Source organism: Danio rerio, chromosome 2 (genome assembly GCF_052040795.2).
Source record: "Danio rerio strain M-AB ecotype USA chromosome 2, GRCz13ab, whole genome shotgun sequence".
Lineage (NCBI taxonomy): Eukaryota > Metazoa > Chordata > Actinopteri > Cypriniformes > Danionidae > Danio > Danio rerio.
This window is the reverse complement of record NC_141022.1, coordinates 2,825,001-2,845,000: the sequence shown is the minus strand read 5'-3', so window position 1 is coordinate 2,845,000 and position 20,000 is coordinate 2,825,001. Positions and strand designations below refer to the sequence as shown.

Sequence of the window (20,000 nt, the reverse complement as noted above, 5' to 3'; positions counted from 1 at the left end):
ACCGTAGTTGGGGTCGAGGTGAAGCCTCTCCTGTGGATCACCCCTGATCTTATTACTCTTTTTAGACAAAGCACGGTCAGCATTTTGTCAAGGTGTAATGCTGACTGCGAAAAATACAGGCAAGGCTAATCCCTGTATTTTTTTATTTTTTTATTTTTTGTCCACACTGTCTTGTTTTAAGAATGCTAATCACATCTGGAATGAGATTAAATTGCTGCCACAATAAATTAATCAAATTAGAGTTTCTAATGCAATATTTCACAGCACTTTGATGACTGCTGAAGCATTTATTCAACATTTGTTCCTCTGTCGGTTCTTTTCGATTTATTATCATTAATTATTTTTTATTGAAATAAATTAGCAGTTGAAGTTAAGAATGATTTTCTTGAACATCTTTTACATAAACTTTATACTATTAGCATATCATACCTGCAGTACAGAAAGGAAATACTGTATTAGAATACTGGACATTAATGTGTTTTTAATGTTGTTCCCCAAGGTTCAGCACTGGGACCACTCATTTTATTCTATTTATGTAAATAACCATTATGTTTATGACATTATACAGTGTGTAACATGTTGAATCTTCATCTGATCTTCTTCAACCGGCTTCTAATCTCAGTGTGTGTGTAACATACTGCGTTATAAGACTGGATATCAGATACTACATTAATGAAGTCATGTTATTTTGGTACCAGACTCAAATCTAAACCAACAGTATAAGTGTTTAGCTTCATTCCAAACTCCCATTCAAACCAAACTAATTATTTTCATACCTCGAAATTGCTTTGCTTATAGTTTTGCTCACTGACTAAATCATAATCCATCAAACTATGATCTGGTGGACCTAAAAAGTATTATGCACTATTTGACACTCCTAAATTGCTATCTCTACTTGTAAGAAGACATGTTTATTGGCTTCAAATTGTATTCAAAGAAAATAATTTAAATTATCCCTCCTGTTTACTTCTAATTATGAATATTTGATTAATTTTAAGAAAGCGTTTGATGTGTGTGTGTTTGTGTGTGTGTCTTAATCAAACAAGTTAATTAAAAATGTAAGGATGTTCATCTAAAAATGCCAGGTTTCTGTGAGGTTATCTGAAATAAATAAAATCAGTGTAAAAAGAAATTAATTTATGGTAGGGACTACAAAGAAAACTGCACATTTGTGTGTATTTTTGAGTGCATGTGTGTGTGAATAAAAATCACCATAGAACTCAGCACTTATTCATAGAAAATAGCTTGATTGCATTGAAAAATAAGGTCTTTCTTACTAAGAAATCTAAAATTAAAGCATTAAAGCATATTTACTAAACAAAAAGACTCCTATAGCTGTGGTCCTGTAACTGCAGCTGAGGGGCCATCCTATTCTTCTGGGGTGTATAAATGGGATTATGATTTTGAGTGCTTCAGTACAGGGTTGTATAGATTACCATTAACACAGGTAAAATACCCTACTTATTAAAAGTATGACGTATGCCGAAAATAATACTTTTTTTTAACATGCAGAGCATATTATAATAATGTAGATAAATAAAGCCCAGAAGTGTTACCGGAAATTTAAATGAATTATTTTTACTCCAGTATAATTGAGAAATCTGAATGGTTGCCGAGCAGCACAGAGACACAGTGGTGCAGTAAACACTGATGCAATGAGGTCACAGGTGTGTGTTACTGCAGTCATCTTTCAACACCAAGAAGAGGCTCAACCAATCATAATCCAGGACCAGAGGCATACAGAGAAGTTTTACCGCCATATTACAATATACAGTAAATAGTTTATATATATGGTAATATGGCAATATTTATTTATATATTTATATTTATTTATTTATTTATTTATTTTATTTTATTTTATTTTTTTCCCAATTTCTATTTAACGGAGAGATCAATTTTTTCAACATATTTCTAAACATAATAGTTATAATAACTCATCTCTAATAACTGATTTATTTTATCTTTGCCATGATGACTGCACATAATATTAGACTAGATATTCTTCAAGACACTTCTATACAGCTTAAAGTGACATTTAAAAAGCTTAATTAGGTTAATTAAGTTAACTAGGCAGGTTAGGGTAATTAGGCAAGTTATTGTATAACGATTATTTGTTCTGTAGAGTATCAAAAAAAAAAGTTATGTTAAAGGGGCTAATAATTTTGTCCTTAAAATGGTGTTTAAAACAATAAAAACTGCTTTTATTCTAGCCGAAATAAAACAAATAAGACTTTCTCCAGAAGAAAAAATATTATGAGACACTGTGAAAATTTCCTGAATCTGTTAAACATCATTTGGGAAATATTTAAAAAAGAAACAAATTTAAAGGGGGGCTAATAATTCGCTAAAGGTGCACGTCATTACATTACAATCAACATCATAGAAGTTAAGGAGTTATGTAAAGGGTTAGCAGTATATGAACATATCCTACATGCAGATTTACAGCATGTAGTGTTCTTACAAACAAATTTTATATAGTGTCCTTCCAAAACAAATTATTATTATGTACATATAACAACAATACATGTTCAATGCATTGAGTATTGAGCGTTTGTTGATCATTTCAAGTCATTGTAGGGTTGGCATCATCTCTGATCGAGTAGCACTGCACAATCTAAAGGATAGAAGAAAAAAAAAACAATTAGCGTAGCTGCTGTTCATCATTTATTTGCGAGATATTAAGAGATATTAATGTAATGTGAAAGAATGCATTTGAAAAGTCGAATTTAACTGTATGTACCATTATATGATGCGTTGTGGATATTCTTAACTAAAAAAAAATATGTTTTTGATCTGGTTTTAAACTGAGAAAGTGTTTCGGACATTATCAGGAATGCTTTTGCAGAGTTTAGGAGCCATATATGAGATTACTCGACCTCCTTTAGTGGACTTTGTTATTCTGGGTAATTCTTGACACATGTTTATGGCAGATTTATGACATGTAATGTGGTCTTGGTAATGTTAGGTTGACACGATAAAGGCATTGACAGGATTTGCCACCTTGGTTTTAGCAAGTGGGCATGAAGACATCTAAAAAACAATCACCATTGCATTTAAAATGGTGTAACTGAGTGAATGACACATAAGCATGCATGAAATCTTTTTCATATTCATGTTCAGAAAACAATTAGCGTAGGTGCTGTTCATAATTTATTTCTACAAGAGATATTAGATATTATTCTACACTTGTGGTGGTGTGGAGAGACTACCCCCCACCTCCCTTAAGATTGTAAAGCGCTTCGGGTATATGGTCATACACAATAAATGCACTATATAAATACACATTACATTACATACATACATTACATATTATTTAATGTGAAAGAATACATTTAAAGAGTTGAATTTAACTGTATTCTACAGTTATATGATGCCTTGGGTCAGTGGTCCCCAACCACCGGTACCGGCCACATAAGAAATCATAAATTATTTCTGTAGAAAATATTACCCCCGCGACTTGGTTTCTTCCACTCACCCCCGCCATCACAGCAAAATATGGGGACCCAAAACAACTCTATGGGTGTTAATTTCAACACTTTGAAAGTGTCTCATGGGGTCCACTCAAAACAGACTTAAATCAACACTTTCAAAAGGGTTGGCACATTGACACCGAAGTAAGGGTTAATTTTAACTCAGGGCAGAGTTAAAAAATGTAACTATATTTAACACCACCTGGTGTAATATATTATTTTATTCAACTCTCTTGAGTGTAAATATGGTAAAAAGGTCAAATAGACTGTAAATTACAAAATAAAAAACATTTTATTTGAAAACATTCACAACTTCAACAATTCATTCAGTTTTTAAAATGCAACAATGTCAAATTTGCTTTAAATGTTTTATTAGTAAAGACAGTATCAACAAAATATGATGTCCAAACTTGATGTTTCATCAGAGCAATTTGAAAGTTCAATATATCGTCACTCATAGTTTTCTTCTGAACGCATAGTTTTTTTCTGAAATTACATTTTAAACAACTTGGCGTGCAAATCTTTCACTTCGGGTGTTTCCTTGGTCCTCCATATCAAACACAGCAGTTTAAATGAAGGTATAAATGCTGTAAACTTGTGTGAAAACAAACTGGAGCTAGGAAATCTCATCAAGCATGTCCTGTGAATGAAGTGCTTCCCAGCCACAGGATGACCTTTTTATCCATGACGATGTACAGTAGTAGCTGCTGATCGCTCGTCTGGTGGTTCCTGATGCACGGATATACTGTAGGGTGATGCTCATTTAAGAACTCTTCAAGACTCCAGCATGACTAAGAAAAATGTTTGAAAACAAATTGCAATCAAATTCTATGATATATTTAAAAGAACATTTAAAGTAAATAAAACATTCAAGAAATCTAAACTCACCTTTTGAAAATCCACATGATGATCCACAACTTGACTCTCCCAGCTGGTTGAGGTGACAGGATATGGAAGAGTAGAAAAAACACATACATCACTGTTGGATCTCCAAAAACAATTAGGTTAACCACTATGACTAGAACTGGAAAAACAGGCAGCTGTCTGTCCAGAATCCTGAATTTAACACAACACTTGGAGCAAAATTTAGAGGAGCTTAAAATCTTTTATATCATTTAGTGATGCTGACTTCCCTAAAATATTGGCCACAGTGTAAAAAATATTCATAAATTTACAGTTTTCTGTAAGCGTGTGCGTGCGTGCGTGCGTGTGTGTGTGTGTGTGTGTGTGTGCGTGTGTGTGTGTGCGTGCATGTTTCTTTACCAGATTCAACTTGTTAGGCCCTTTCAGGTCCAGTATTGACGCCACCTTTCCTGGAGTCTAGCAGATGTTTCAGGTCCAAATATAATCTAAAATATTAGGATAAGCAGAAGAGGAAAAGTGCAAAGCAAAGAGCAAAACATTATTTAAGTAACAGTTCACCCACAATACAAAACTTATCACCTTCATGTCATTTGTTATTCTCTAATGCTCTAATACCCTCTCAGCTTATTGTAAAACAAATACAGAACTTTATCAAACATACCTTCATTATTATCACCACATATGACCAAGAAGGTGTGCTTGGTCATTTCACCAACTCTGGAAAATACACCATCCGTCTCTAATCAGCCACCGTCACAGGGTATTGTGTTATTGTACAGAGAACTGTGGCTGTTAAAAAACAACAACACATTAGTATCTAACACATATGCATAACCTTCAGATAAAAAAGAGAGATGAACATCACAAAGTATGCCTCAAACATTTTCACATATCTTTTGATTCAGATGTTGATTATTGATAATAAATCTACAAATCAAACCTGTATCATCATTAGGCTGCTCAAATATGAATCAGTTGATTAATTTTACAGACAGGTGGCTGTTTACAACGCACTAATAAAACGGAAATGTTGTGTACAGTACATGCTAAGTTTAGCCTATAGTTTTAAGCACAATATCATGCGGGAGAAAAAGCTTGACTAAGATGTTCCTGCCAACAGAAATAGCCTAACTTACTAACGTCAGACATCCCGAGTTGGGAAAAGTCATTTTCGGGGGATACAGAGTTGATTTGCGGGAGGTAGCGGGAGAGATGAGTACCTAAAGAGCAATGGGATGAGTTGCGCGCGACGTACCTAAAGAGCGGTGGGGGTGACTTGCGCGCGACGTACCTGAAGAGCTGGGAGGGATGCGGTGGAGAGGGGCGTGCAAAGTGTTTAATGACCGGGCGGGAGACGCGCGATATCCGGGAGATGATCATTCATTTGCGGGCATCTACTTGGGCAATAACGTTAACGTTAGTCCCGCAACTTCCGGGAGACTTCTGTAACGTTAAATGTCTGATAAAGTGCAAACGCGGTCATTTAAAGACATTAATGTTAACATTCCGACTTTAATGGTTGTCAACACTTAATATAATTCAAGCGTACGTTATCACACGAGTCTAAGTTATGGACTAACGGTATATGGACGGCCACGAATGAACCAGTTTAAAAGGGCCGCGGTGTTTAAAATAACCAAATTAACGTACACTAATAACAAACAATCATTTGTTTCAGTCAGGAAGCCTTTTACAAGTAAGCATATGTTCATTTACTCACCAGATATGTTTTAGAAACTCTCCAGAGCTTATGGAAACCGTCCTGTGTTGCCGTTAGCATCCGGGCAGAGTAGGCTAACGTTAGGCGGCTCCGGGGATTCCCTCGCTAGTTTGCTTGGAATTAAAGGAGAAGTGTCGATTTTATTTTACAGATGGGTAACAACGCACAAAATGGCATTAAGCGTGACAGAAATGTGTTGAACATGTACATTTGATGTTTTTATGCACTATGTATGCGTGAGCATATAAAAACATTCTTGAAAAGAAGTCAATAGTAATGCAGTTAAGCTAGATACACAAACGACCATGAATGAACCGCAGAAGTTTAAAATTGTAACTCCATTCTAAAGTTATTAACTTCACAACATGTTTACAACTGTATTTCCTCAAAGAAAGTCTGTAAAATACCAACATTTAGGTAGTTTGACTCACCAGTTGCTGTTCTAAATCTCAGATGGAAAATGGCGTCTGGAAAATTCTTTAGTGACTGGGGCTGCATGAATTCCCGGATGTTGGAAATAACACCACCAAGTGTTAAAAAGATAACTCCTTGATTTCGCACTGAATAAAAACAATTCTAACTCTTATTATATTCATTTATCAAAATCTAACTCTTTAACGTCAACACTTTACTCTCAAATGCTTCAACACCGAGAATTTAACTCTGATGAATTTGCTGTGATCTCACATGAAATGGACTATGCCAAAATCCACCACGGAACGGGAAGAACGATCGCTAGAATATAGCTCAGTGGTGTTTTTTTTGCAATTTATTGCAATATTTTTTGCAAAATTATTGCAATATGTATCTATATGGAGTTTCACATAATCATACTCGTTAGGGCTGTAACATGCCAATGCATACATTTAATTCGGCTATACGGTTGTATTATTGTTAATATGTTCGTCAGTGTTTGTCACAGATGTTATGTATTTGATGCATATAAACCTTAATTGAAACATAATCAGACCGCGATAGTGGAACTAGCGCATGCGCACTGAGTTGTTCATGATTAACCGGGATGCATGAGCGCAGCAGCTGTGTTCACGTGAAGAATCCTCATCTGGGTTGCTCTAGACACATGTTTATGACAGTTTTATGACATGTAATGTGCTCTTGGTAATATCAAGTTGACATGACAAAGATATTGACAAGATTTTGTTCTGTCAAGTGCTCATAAAGACATCTCAGAAATGATCACCGATGCATTTAAAATAACCGAGCATATGATAAGCATCATAAGCATGCATGAAATCTCTTTTAAAATTGTTGCAAACAGTTTATATGAATTTAAACAAATTAAATTTAGTAATGTTCAACTTAACTTGTATGTTTAAATTCAGCCCATATGAATTGCTTGCAGCCACTTACCTGAAAAAATGGAGTAAATCTTATGGAATCATTTCTTCATTTGTTTGATTCACACATATCTTTCACACTCTTTAGGTCCAAGCGGAAATCAAGAAGGCCTGGAACAGAAGGACTCTTGCTCTGGACTTCAAGAGAAAAGCCAGGAGCGGCAGTAACACATACAGCTATGGACCCATGGTTTCTCACACCAGTGTTACCAATGTGACGGCGCGGGGGCCGCTGGCCCTTCACCTCACCAACCGACTGGGGCACGTCACCACTAACGGCCACAGAAACCTTCCGGGATACATAAAAAACGGCTCCGTTTCAGAAAACTCCATCCCGTCCTCGGGTCACGAGCTTCACATTCAGGAGGAAGAGCCTTCGAAGACCTTCCAGATGGAGAAAACCATCCAGGTGGTGGAGGAGGAAAGAGAAACCGTCATGTGACTTTACTGACGGACAAATGCTTGATAAATTGAAGGATTCAAGAGTCCTTCGCTTCTCAGGATTTCCTTACAATTGCTGTTGTTGGAGACACAGAGAAAGACTGGAGGAATGAGCCACGAGTCTGGAAGCTACTGCAGCATCTTCACCAGCAGCATTTGGTAAAGGAGAACAGATTTTGCTTTGGATTTTTTTAAATATTAGATATTCGCACTGTAGACAAGCAACTGCAGTGCTTTCAGGTCGTCATATCACCTCCATACATGAAGAACGGTGAGTTTGCATCAGGATCACGTCATATAAAGCATTGTGGGACCGTGAATTGTACATAAAGAAGACACTCGTGTTATTTTTAAATACGTAATGTTTTTGATCAGCACTAATGTCGTTGTATTTACACTAGTCCAAACAGATGCCAGTAGAGGCCATCTTTGTACTATTCTAGCAGTGTTTTATTTAACGGTAGAAAATGTGATGTTTAAGCCTTGAGCATTTGCGTCTCAGTTGTTGCCAAATCTTGCCACGCTGTATTGACGATAAAAAAGGTGATTCCCTCTAGAGATTCATACGCAGTGGCGTAGCGCAAAATGCAGAGGCCCCACTCCAGATCACCGACAGGGCCCCCAGTTGAAGGAGGGGGGTGGGGTGGGGGTGGGGTTGGGGGTGCAGAGCCAGAGAAATACACATATATCTGTGATCGGGAGTTTTCCTGGATGTTAGTATGCATTTTTTTTTTAATTATGAAAATTATAATTTTACATCACATTTTTACATTGATGGATCAGTGACCGCACGGGCATTCCTGACAAAAAGCTTGTGTTTGTGTGTACAGAAATGCACTATTCACCCTCCCTGTTAAATTTAATCTAATCATGTCCTGAAGCACAGCTCCTCTCCTGCTTTCACTGCTCATACTGACGGAGGGAGCGACTCGTTTGTGAATGAATCTCCGTTATGAGCGACTCGTTCACTAGCCGACAATAATACAAGTTTCTGGCAGCGCAGCATCTTGTTATCATATTTCTTTTGCATTGTTTGCTGATTTTATTTTGTTTTTAACAAAACTAGCATAAGCCGAGTGTTTAGTGCGAGTTGGAGCTACTTTGCGGTATGGTGAATGCAGTAAGTGACTGTTATCATCAATAACGTTACCTGATTAGCACAAATTTCAGAACATACAAAAACGTAAAAAACTTAATCTTACCTATGAAATGTTCTGCCTTTGTGCTTTGTTTTATTTGTTTGCTCGTTACTACACTCGTAGACAGCGCTAAAGTCCCGCATCTTCACGTAATAACACTGTCTTGTCTAGTGCGGTTGAATGACATTTGTCCTGGGAGCACTGTACCAATGTGGCGGCGCTATTGACGCATGCTCAGGGTCCCTATGCGATATCTATGATGTCTATGACATATATCTATGTCACAAATTGAGGAGCGGGGAAAGGAGGCTGGGTGGAGCGACAACGCTGGGAATCCTTCACAAACTGAGGAGCGATCACAAACCGAAAGCGGCGAGAGCGTCAAAGTAGCCAGAAGTCAGTCATTTTTTAACGAGAACCGGCGGTGAGAAACAGCGGCGCGTCTTATTGGCTATGACGCAGTTCGGCGGCAAGCAATCAGAATGAAGTAGTCCACCGCTTGAGAGGAGTTCAGAGAACACAGACCTGTGAACTTTGGTTCCGACCACAGTTGTTCCCAAGAGTATGATTATTGCGGTTCCTGGATTCAATTATTGAAAATCACGACGACGTGCGGGCCCGTCCGCTACGCCACTGTTCATACGGTTGCTTTATTGGCCGTGATAATGAAGTAATTTTGCCACTGGTGAAATGTCGACAGATTTTATTTTGTTCATAATGTTTAGCGTATAAGTGTGAGCTTTTCGTTTTCAGGCTAATGTTTGGGCTGCCTTAACCATTTCAATACATCACAGCTAACTAATCGCTTTGTATATTAGTCAATACCTTGATTTGAGCTGGTATGGTTTTGGAGTTGCTAAGCTATTTTGAGTGGTTCCAGTTTGATTGAGATTCCAAAATATAACCTCTTACCTTTGAGTACTGTTCAAATTGACTACCCTTCGGTTATGGTGGTGGCTGTTTATGTTAGACTGTTTCGGAGGAGGGATACATTCAAAATTTGTTGCAACAGGGTTGGGAAACGCTGCATTAAAGGAACTGTATGTTGAACTGTTGAATGAAAGCCTTGTTATTAGTGACACCGGTGGATGTTTAGTGAACTACAGCCATCATTCAAGACACTGTGGCGAGTAGACTATATTATTTCGAATGATATTTTGACGATATTTTAAAACCCATTCAGAGTTATTTAAAAAAAAAATTTAATTGAAGTAAATAAATAAAAAACTATCTACTTTTAGCAAATTGCAGAGAATGAACATCCAGATACTTTTTTTTCTAAATATGTACTGCACACTTTCCTCTTACTAACAACACCAACAAAATATGAAAGCCGTTAGGAAATCGGATAATCATAGGCAACCCAGGCTCATCCTGAAAACGTAGTCCCTAGGACGTTTCTGGAGACCGTAAAATACATCCCGGGAGGTACGTAGTTTTGCAGTTTTTGTTTTCGCGAATCCGCGAGAGGCCGCTGTGTGCGCTTTTTCGTATCTCAAATGTCTCTCGTGAGTGCCGTTCCGTTCTCGCGTAAACCCACCAGAGGCCGCTGTCTGACTGACTGAATGATTGACTGTGCGACCGGCCAATCGGCTGACCCACCCTCCTCCTTCCCTAAACCCAACCAATTTTACTGATTGACCCGCCCACCCGCTCACTTCCCTAAACCCGACCAACAATTTAGAAAAGCAGTCCAGAAAAAGTAAAGCCCTCGTCTGATTTTTCACCACGTTTTCGGATTTCACCACATTCTCACCCTGTTATGAACTTTATTTTTTGGATTCTGTTTTTGTATTACTGGAACCGCGCTTCCCTGGACTCGAACACGGTCGCCGTGGTCAACTCCTGCTCTCTGCATCTGAAGTCTGCCGATGTACACGATGTACACGATGAGCTGACTGGACAAACTGGTTGCAGCGGGAAAGCCCTCCACAGGGAGGTAATCGGTCAGCCGGTAAGCGCAAAAGGGAACAGCGTCATACCGCAAAAAAAATTCAACGCAGCCATACTTACCTCCAGGACATATTTCGCGGTCGTTAGAAACGTCCACAGGACTATGTTTTCAGAATGAGCCTGGGTTGATCATAGGACAATGGATATTTATGAATGAATTGACCAGTATCATGCTGACAGACGAGCTCATTAAAATCAATTTGCAATAAAATCTGTATTATAAAGTGTATTTGAGACTATAGACACTAAACATTAGGTTACAGTGAGACTACAGTTTAAATTAGTCCATTTTCTACGGCATTATAGTAACAGTGTTATTTTAGCATCATCTAGGGCTTTATACTCATGTAATTCATGTTCATTAAAGCATTAAAGCATTTGTTTTGCGAAAAATAACCCAAATTCATCTCAAAAGGCTTTCACAGACAACCTAAGAAATCTGGAAAGGCTTTTTGTTTATGTTGCGTTACAAGCTGTTCACACATTGGCTGTAAACAGAGCTTTAATATATTCTTGCATGCAGCCCCCTTTAACAGAACACACGATTTGAAGCTTCATTTGTGTGTAGACAAGTGTAAACTGGCATTAATATTAAAGATAAACCCATATGAAATACAGCAAAATACCCAAATTTTACAAGATATACACTTAAAATATTGCTACAGCTTTGCATTCAACAAATGAAAAGTGATTTCATTGTTTTCAGTAATATAAAGAAGCTAAATGAAGAACAAATACTGATCTGTTGAGCATTTGATCATTTTTATGACAGCTATTTAGATTAATTACTGTATATTCTTTTGGCAACACTTCACTTACTGTACCGTCCTTTTATCCTCGGTTATTTTCTTTTAGACTGTATACTTCAAAAACTCTTGGCCTTCTTGTAAATAAGTTACGAGTATGATATTCATACTGTAAGAGTTTTCAGGGAATTCGTGATTAAAATCCTCTGGAGAGCTGTTTACTGAATATATTCCTCACTTTCCCCCTGTTATCACATGATAAATGACTCTCATATATGTTTACGTGTAGATTTCATCCTGAAAAGCCTTCTCATGCTATTACAGTCACAGTCGGGTGTTTATATAATGTATGTTATTACTGTATGTATGAGGATCAGGCCAAATTACAGTCGTTTATATTTTTAGTTCCTGCAGCCGTTAGAAAGTGTGTGTGCTGGGATTTCAGTAAGTCAGTATTTTCAGCCTGATCTCACGAGGAAACGTAACTATATTACGTTTTGCAAGTTAGTAGCTAATTTGTATGAATTCAGTAGTACGAAAAGGTACGTTTTTTTAAAAAGAGGCATGGCCAAAACAAAACCCCACCCCTGAACCCAACCGTCATTGGTGGATGAGTAAATCATACTAAAATGTATGAATGAGATTGTACAAATTTATACAAATTAGCAACTAAATCAAATAGTTACGAATTACAATTATTACGTCAATTTAGTGGATAATTCGTACAAGTTCAGTTATAAAAAAAATTACGCTTTTAAAAGGAGGCGTGGTCAAAACCAAATCCCTCCCCTAAACTTAACAATTCACAAGTCTGTACTTTCATTCTGATCTCATGAGAAACTAGTTTACATCTTGTCAATTTAGAGGCCAATTTGTGCAATTTATTTATTTTAAAATGCAAAAAATTTTAAAAGGAGGCGTGGCCAAAACCAAACCCCACCATCATTTATGGATGAGTAAATCGTACTAAAATATATGAATGAGATCATACAAATCCATACCAATCAGCTACAGTCTAAAAGTTACAAATTTAAATTTATTTTGTCAATTTAGTGTCTAATTTGTTTGAGTTCAGTTATACGAAAATGCATAATTTTTAAAAGAAGGTGTTGCCAAAACCCCAATTTTAAACTTAATTTACAAGTCTGTATTTTCAGTCTGATCTTATGAGGAAAGTAACTATTTTACATTTTGTAAGTGTAGTAGCTAAGTCATATGAGTTTAGTCATTTGAAAATGTATTATTTTTAAAAGAAGCTTTGGCAAAACCAAACCCCAACCCTAAGCCCAACCATCATTGGGTGATGAGCAAATAATACTAAAATGCATGAATAAGATTGTACAAATTAATACCATTTAGCCACTAAATCAAACAGTAACGAATTGACTTTAGCGTTGGTTTTACTGTATGAGAGAGGATCATGCCAAATAAAAGTCGTTTATATTTTTAGTTCTTGCAGCCGTAAAAAAGTAAAGTGTGGGCTGAGATTTTACTTAAGTCAGTTTTTTCAGCATGATCTCACAAAAAAAGCATAACGGGTTTATGTTCTGTACAAAACCTTTTATACGATTTAAACAAAAATGTAACATTTTTAAAAGAAGGCTTGGCCAAAACCAAACCCCACCCTTAAACGAAACATTTCACAAGTCTGTATTTTCAGTCTGATCTCTTGAGGAAACTATTTTACGGTTTGTAAGTTAAGTAGTTAATTTGTACAACTTCAGTCATACGAAAATGTAAGATTTTTTTAAAAGGAGGCGTGGTCAAAACCCCACCCTTAAACCCAATCATCATTGGGGGATGTTGTACTAAAATGTATGAGTGAGCCCGTACAAATTCATACGAATTAGCCACTAAATCAAATAGTTACGAATTGACATGAGATAGCCTCTGTATTACTGCACGTGAGAGAATCATGCCAAATTATATTCGTTGTTTATATTTATAGTTCCTGCATTTGTAAGAAAGCAAAGAGTGTGTGCTGGGATTCCACTCAAGTCTGTATTTTTAGCCTGATATCAAAACAAAAATTAACTATTTTACATTTTGTAAGTTTAGTAGCTAATTTGTACGAGTTAATTTTTAAAACGAGGTGTGGCCAAAGCCAATCTCCATCCCTAAACCCGACCGTCATCGAGGAATGAGCAAATCCTATTAAAATGTATAAATAAAAGTGTACAAATTCATATGAATTAGCCACTACATCAAATACATAACTATTTGGTCGGTTTAGTAGCTAGTTCAGTCATACAAGAAAGTACGATTTTTTTAAAAGGAGGCATGGCCAAAATCAAACCCCATCCCTAAATCCAACCATCATTTGGGTATGAGCAAATCTTACTAAAATGTACGAATGAGATCATACAAATTCATACGAATTAGCCACTAAATCAAACAGTTATGAATTGAAGGATCAGGCCAAATTACAGTCGTTTATATTTTTACTTCCTGGAGCCATAAGAAAGTAAATAGTGTGTGCTGATATTTCACTCAAGTCAGTATTTTCAGCCTGATCTCATGAGGAAATGTAACTATATTACGTTTTGTGCGAAACTTTTTAACGATTTATGCAAAAATGTACAATTTTAAAAGAAGCCATGGCCAAAAACCAACGCAAACCCAACATGGTCTAAACGTAACATTTGACAAGTCTGGAAGCGTTACTATTTTACATTTTGCCGTCTTAGTGTCTAATTCGCAGTTCAGCAATACGAAAATGTAAAAAGTGTGTGCTTGGATTTCACACAAGTCTGTATTTTCAGCCTGATTTCACAAGGAAACGTTACTTCTTTCTGATAGCTAATTTGTTTGAGCTCATTTTAAAAATGTACGTCTTTTAAAAGGAGACGTGGCCAAAACCAACCCCTAAACACAATCGTCATTGGGAAATGAGCAAATTCTATTAAAACGTATACGAATAAAAATAAGCCACTAATTCAAAACGTTGCGTATTGGCGTGAGATAGCGTTGGTATTTTTGGTTTTCGGCTCGCGGTCTGTTATGTATAATCTAATGCTGCTTTTTGTGACTCCATGTATATACGTTAATATTGTGTTTACGCAACACACGAAACATTATGAGCTAAATCTGTTCCTGTCTCTGGAATGTAAACGGCATATAAAAGGAACGTTAATTAAGAAAGAAAGAAAAACGTTGTAATTTCGAACATGCTTCAATTTAATGTTACAATTGAAATGGACGTTTTTTTGCTTGTTTTGTTTGTTCTGCACATTTTAGCTTCTGTTGTATTATTTATAAAATGTAATCTATTTTTGCACTTTGTATGTCTTGGTGCTCAGTTGAGGTTGATTAGGAAATGATGGCTGGAAGGATGGATGGTCGTTAAGTTATTATTTATTGGACTGTCGTGTAGATCTGCGTAACAGATCAATAAGTGAAGAATTGATTTTATTTTTACAGCGTCAATAAGTGCTTTACAAAGTGTCGCGCATTATTGCATCACGCTTCATGTACTTTTTTAGAAAATATTTTTTTAGGAATATTTTGACCAAAAAAATGACAATTGTTTCCGCATTTATTGCTCGTTTCTTAATTACGACCGAATTCCAAGCAACATTAAAGCACCTGAGGAGTAAATGATGAACGTTTTATTTTGTTAACGATTCTTTGAATTTGTTTTTAAAGTGCAGCTGTTGTGGATTATGAAAAGTTTTGGTCTCGGGAGTCCCTGAGAACAGGCAGAAATGCTTAAAAGTAAGACTTTTATTGATATGTTCATTCATTAATTTTCCTTCAGCTTAGTCTCTGATTATCACTGGTCATCACACCAGAATGAACCGCCAACTATTCCAGCATATGTTTTGTGCAGCTTCCAGCCACAACCCAGTGCTGGGAAACACCCACACACACACACACATTCACACAGATACTCAGAGTATGGCCAATTCAGTCAATCAATTCCCCTATAGCGCATGTCTTTGGACTGTAGGGGAAAGTGGAGCACCCGGGGGAAACCCCACGCCAACACGGGGACAGAAATGCTAACCGGTCCAGCTAGGGCTTGAACCAGTGGCTGCGTCTGAAACCGCATACTTCCATACTATAAAGTACGCCAAAATCAGTATGCGAGCCGAGTAGTATATCCGAATTCATAGAATTCGAAAATAAGTATGCAAGAAGTACCCGGATGACTGACTCCTTCCGGCGAGATTCAGGAGTGCGCATCCCATGCATGCTGCGCTATCCCATGACGAGCGAATTCATGAATGGAAGTAAAGCGACGCAACTGACGCAGGTAGGTCACGTGACCATGACAAAATGGTGGATGTAGTACGTCCGAATTCCATTCATACTTTTCACATTCATACTGTATAGAATGCACTTTTCTAACGGCAGAGTAGTACGTTTAAATTCAAATGCAGTACCTACTGAGTAGTAGGCGGTTTCGGACGCAGCCAGTGTCTTCTTGTACCAATGCTAACCACTGAGCCACCGTGCAACCATATTGACTTATAATATGCATTTAGTTTTTATGTTATTTGCGTAATGACTCCTAAACAAGTCGCCAAATTATGTTTTACCAAACCTCTCATTTGCATGATGCTAATTGGCTTGTTGTGATTGGCCTACAGCACATGCTGGATTGTGAATGACCAACTACTGCATTATGAAGTGTTGAAAGGGGCTACACGATGACTCAGCACAGCAAGAAGGCCGCTGGTTTGAGTCGCGTTGGCAGTGGGCCGGTTGTCATTTCTGTGTGGAGTTTGCATGTTCTGCCCGTGTTGGCGTTGGTTTCCCACACAGTCCAAACACATGAGCTATAGGAGAATTGATGAACTAAATTAGCCGTAGTGTACGAGTGTGTTACCCACACAGTACTGGGTTACAGCTGGAAGGGCATTCACTGCGTAAAACATATGCTGGAATAGTTGACGGTTCATTCCACTGTGGCAACCCCTGATGAATAAGGGGACTAAGCTGAAGGAAAATAAATGAATGAATAAGTTTACACCCGGTGCACATTCAGATTTCACTCTGCAGTGTGTTCTCATTCTCTTGAGCTGTGTGACGCACTGCTTGACAGAGCATTTTCCAAAATCCATAATGGGGCGCTTTTAATATGACATTTTTGTTTGTTTGTTGATGTTGTTGTTTATGTTACATAAATGAAACCGAACCGTGCAGCAGTGTTGTATTATTTAGTGCTGATCATGTGTATCATAAGAAATGAATGAACGTGTATAATTAAGAGAATCATTTATTGTCACCGTTTGCTATTTACAAATAAAATATTCTGTAAATGTACATTTATAAATTTTCTTACAAAAAATAAAAAATGGCGGATGAAAGTTGCGCGGAGACACCCCTGAGGTGTGTGTGAGTGTTCATTTCTTCGCAGGCTTCTTGGCACCTCCTTTCTCCTCTGCTTTTTCTCCTCCTTTTTTACCTTTCCCTCCGTCTGATGCTTCTTTCTTTGGTGCTCCTTTCTCCCCTTTTTCTCCCTTTTCTCCTTTCTTCTTTGCGGGTTCCTCTTTCTCCTCTTCTTTACCTTCTTTTGCACCTTTGCCTTCCTTTTTGGTCTCTTTTTCTTTCTTCTTTTTCTCCTTTTCTCCGTCCACCTTTCCTGCGACGGTTGGCACCTCCTCCTTCACCTCAACCTTTGCCGCTAAACCAAAAAAGAAAAAGGATTGAGCAGTTATTAAAAGTTTATGACAAACTTTTGCACAACTTTAAAAAAATGATGATTTAGGAAAAATATCTATTGTACTGTATCCATTAGGGCTGTGCAAATAATCGAAATTAAATCGCAATTTGAAACGTTGAAATTAGCCAATCGCAGGAGGCTACAATATAAAATTGAAGTCAGTTGAAGTCAGAATTATTAGCTCCCCTATGAATTTTTTTTCTTTTTTAAATATTTCCCAAATGATGTTGAACAGATTCAGGAAATGTTCACAGTATGTCTGATAATATTTTTTTTTCTGGAGAAAGTCTTATTTGTTTTATTTCGGCTTGAATAAAAGCAGTTATTAATTTTTTAAACAGCATTTTAAGGACAATATTATTAGCCCCTTTAAGCTATATTTGTTTTTGATAGTCTACAGAGCAAACCATCATCATATAATAACTTGTCTAATTACCCTGCCTAGTTAACCTAATTAACTAAGCCTTTAAACGTCACTTTAAGCTGTATAGAAGTGTCTTGAAGAATTTCTAGTCTAATATTATTTACTCTCATCATGGCAAAGATAAAATAATTCAGGTATTAGAGATGAGTTACTAAAACTATTATGAATAATAATGTGTTGAAGAAATCTGCTCTTCGTTAAACAGAAATAAAACAGGCGGCTAATAATTCTGACTTCAACTGCCGTCTGTGTGTGACAGTTTTACTAGCCAATTGAGTGTGCACACTTTCATTCTGCCCAATCAGAATTGCGCGGAATTATGCGGAACGCCCACAATAAAATAAATACAAACAAACAAAAAAGCGCGGATGAATGGGATGAGGGCGTCTGAGAAGCATTAATAGACTAATTCATATCAGTAAGAAAAAAGAACATCAGTAATGAGCCTTTATTTTGGTTTCAAAGTCACAGACACCAAATCAAAAACAGGTCATTTGTAGGAGCTGCCGTAGAATTGTTGCCAGCACTAAGTTGACTAAAAATTAAATCAACAGAATTAAATCGAAATCACAATATCTGTTAAAAAAATTGCAATTAGTTATTGTCCCCAAATCGCTCTGCCCTAGTGTTACACGTTTTAATAAGAGATGTCAAAATATCAACAAAAATAGTTCATGAATTAACAAAATTGATTAACAAAATATCAATAGAAAAAAAATTTCAATATAAGATAAGCAGAAATAACTATATCTGATCGCATGTAAAAATGAAGAGATATACAGCTTTCACTAGTCTTATCCCTTACTTTAACAGGTTTCACCACTGCAAAATGATTATGTGTTTACTCCTAACAAACATACATATATATATATATATATATATATATATATATATATATATATATATATATATATATATATATATATAAAGTTGAAGTCAGAATTATTAGCCCCTTTTGATTTTTTTTCTTCTATTTTAAATATTTCACAAATGATTTTTACCAGGGCAAGGAAATTTTCACAGTATGTCTGATAATATTTTTTCTTCTGGAAAAAGTCTTATTTGTTTTACTTTGGCTAGAATAAAAACAGTTATTAATTTTTTAGAAACAATTTTTGGGACAAAACTATTAGCCCCTTTAAGCAAAATTGTTTTCGATAGTCTACAGAACAAACCATCATTATACAATGACTTGCCTAATTCCCCTAACCTGCCTAGTCAACCTAATTAACCTAGTTAAGCCTTTAAATGTCACTTTAAGCTGTATAGAAGTGTCTTGAAAAATATCAAGTAAAATATTATTTACAGTCATCATGGCAAAGATAAAATAATTCAGTCATTAGAAATAAGTTTTTAAAACTATTATGATTAGAAATGTGCTGAAACAATCTTCCCTCCATTAAACAGAAATTGGGGAAAAAAATAAACAGGGGCGCAAATAATTAAGGAGAGCTAATAATTCTGACTTCAACTGTGTGTATGTATATATATATATGACCCTAAGCACAAAGGTAAAATAACAAAGAAGTGGCTTCACAACAACTTTGTGACTGTTCCTGAATGGCCCAGCCAGAGCCCTAACCTAAACCCAATTGAGCATCTCTGGAGAGAAGTAAAAACGCCTGTCCACCGACGTTTACCATCCAACCTCACAGAACTTGAGAGGATCTGCATGGAGGAATGACAGAGGATCCCCAAATCCAGGTGTGAAAACTTGTTGCATCTTTCCCGGAAAAACTCATGGCTGCATTACATCTAAAAGGGGGGCTTCTGCTAAATACTTAAGACCATGTGATAGTTTAATAAATCTGCAAAAATGTCAACAATTCTGTGTTATTTCCTGTCAGTATGATGAGCTGTGTGCACATTAATGAGGAAAACGATGAACTTAAATGATTTGGTAACACTTTATTTTGATGGACCGTTTGAGTTTCAGTAGACTGTGTGCTTAATATCTGCTGATACTGCTCCTTCAACAGGCATTTCACTGACTATCATTGTATCTATAGTTGATTTATCATCAATCCCCCCCATAAGTTTGGAATATGGGGGAAACCAGAGCACCCGGAGGAAACCTACGCCAACACGGGGAGAACATGCAAACTCAGAGCCAGCCGGGACTCAAACCAGCAACCTTCTTGCTATGAAGCAACAGTGCTACCCACCAAGCCACCATGCATTTTAAATATAAACCCTAATTCTCCAGCAGTACTTCCT

At 36.7% G+C, this 20,000-nt stretch overlaps 2 protein-coding genes and 1 long non-coding RNA gene across 6 annotated transcripts in view; 1 reads left to right on the top strand and 2 right to left on the bottom strand.

The window, feature by feature from the left end:
* pth1r (parathyroid hormone 1 receptor) overlaps positions 1–17,007 on the top strand; it is a 217,854-nt gene extending 200,847 nt beyond the window's left edge. Inside the window, exons 13-15 of one of the 3 annotated variants that reach the window (XM_087238787.1) lie at positions 7,501–11,250; positions 11,321–15,720; positions 16,111–17,007. In XM_087238787.1, coding sequence (XP_087094913.1) covers positions 7,501–7,854 — 354 coding nt within the window. In that variant the 3' untranslated portion in view covers positions 7,855–11,250; positions 11,321–15,720; positions 16,111–17,007. 3 annotated transcript variants of the gene reach the window in all.
* Positions 3,744–6,542, bottom strand: LOC147846186 (uncharacterized). 2 transcript variants are annotated; one of them, XR_015478124.1, is made up of 6 exons: positions 6,486–6,542; positions 6,055–6,167; positions 4,996–5,123; positions 4,734–4,819; positions 4,359–4,401; positions 3,744–4,261 (listed from the first exon to the last, which is right to left on the bottom strand). It is a non-coding gene; the product is annotated as an uncharacterized LOC147846186 (long non-coding RNA). The 2 variants fall into 2 exon arrangements; XR_015478122.1 differs by having other exon boundaries at positions 6,055–6,542.
* Positions 17,008–17,039: 32 nt separating the features above from the next.
* tmie (transmembrane inner ear) overlaps positions 17,040–20,000 on the bottom strand; it is a 67,673-nt gene continuing 64,712 nt past the window's right edge. Inside the window, 1 exon segment of the mRNA NM_001170648.1 lies at positions 17,040–17,320. Within this exon segment, the coding sequence (NP_001164119.1) occupies positions 17,040–17,320 (281 nt within the window).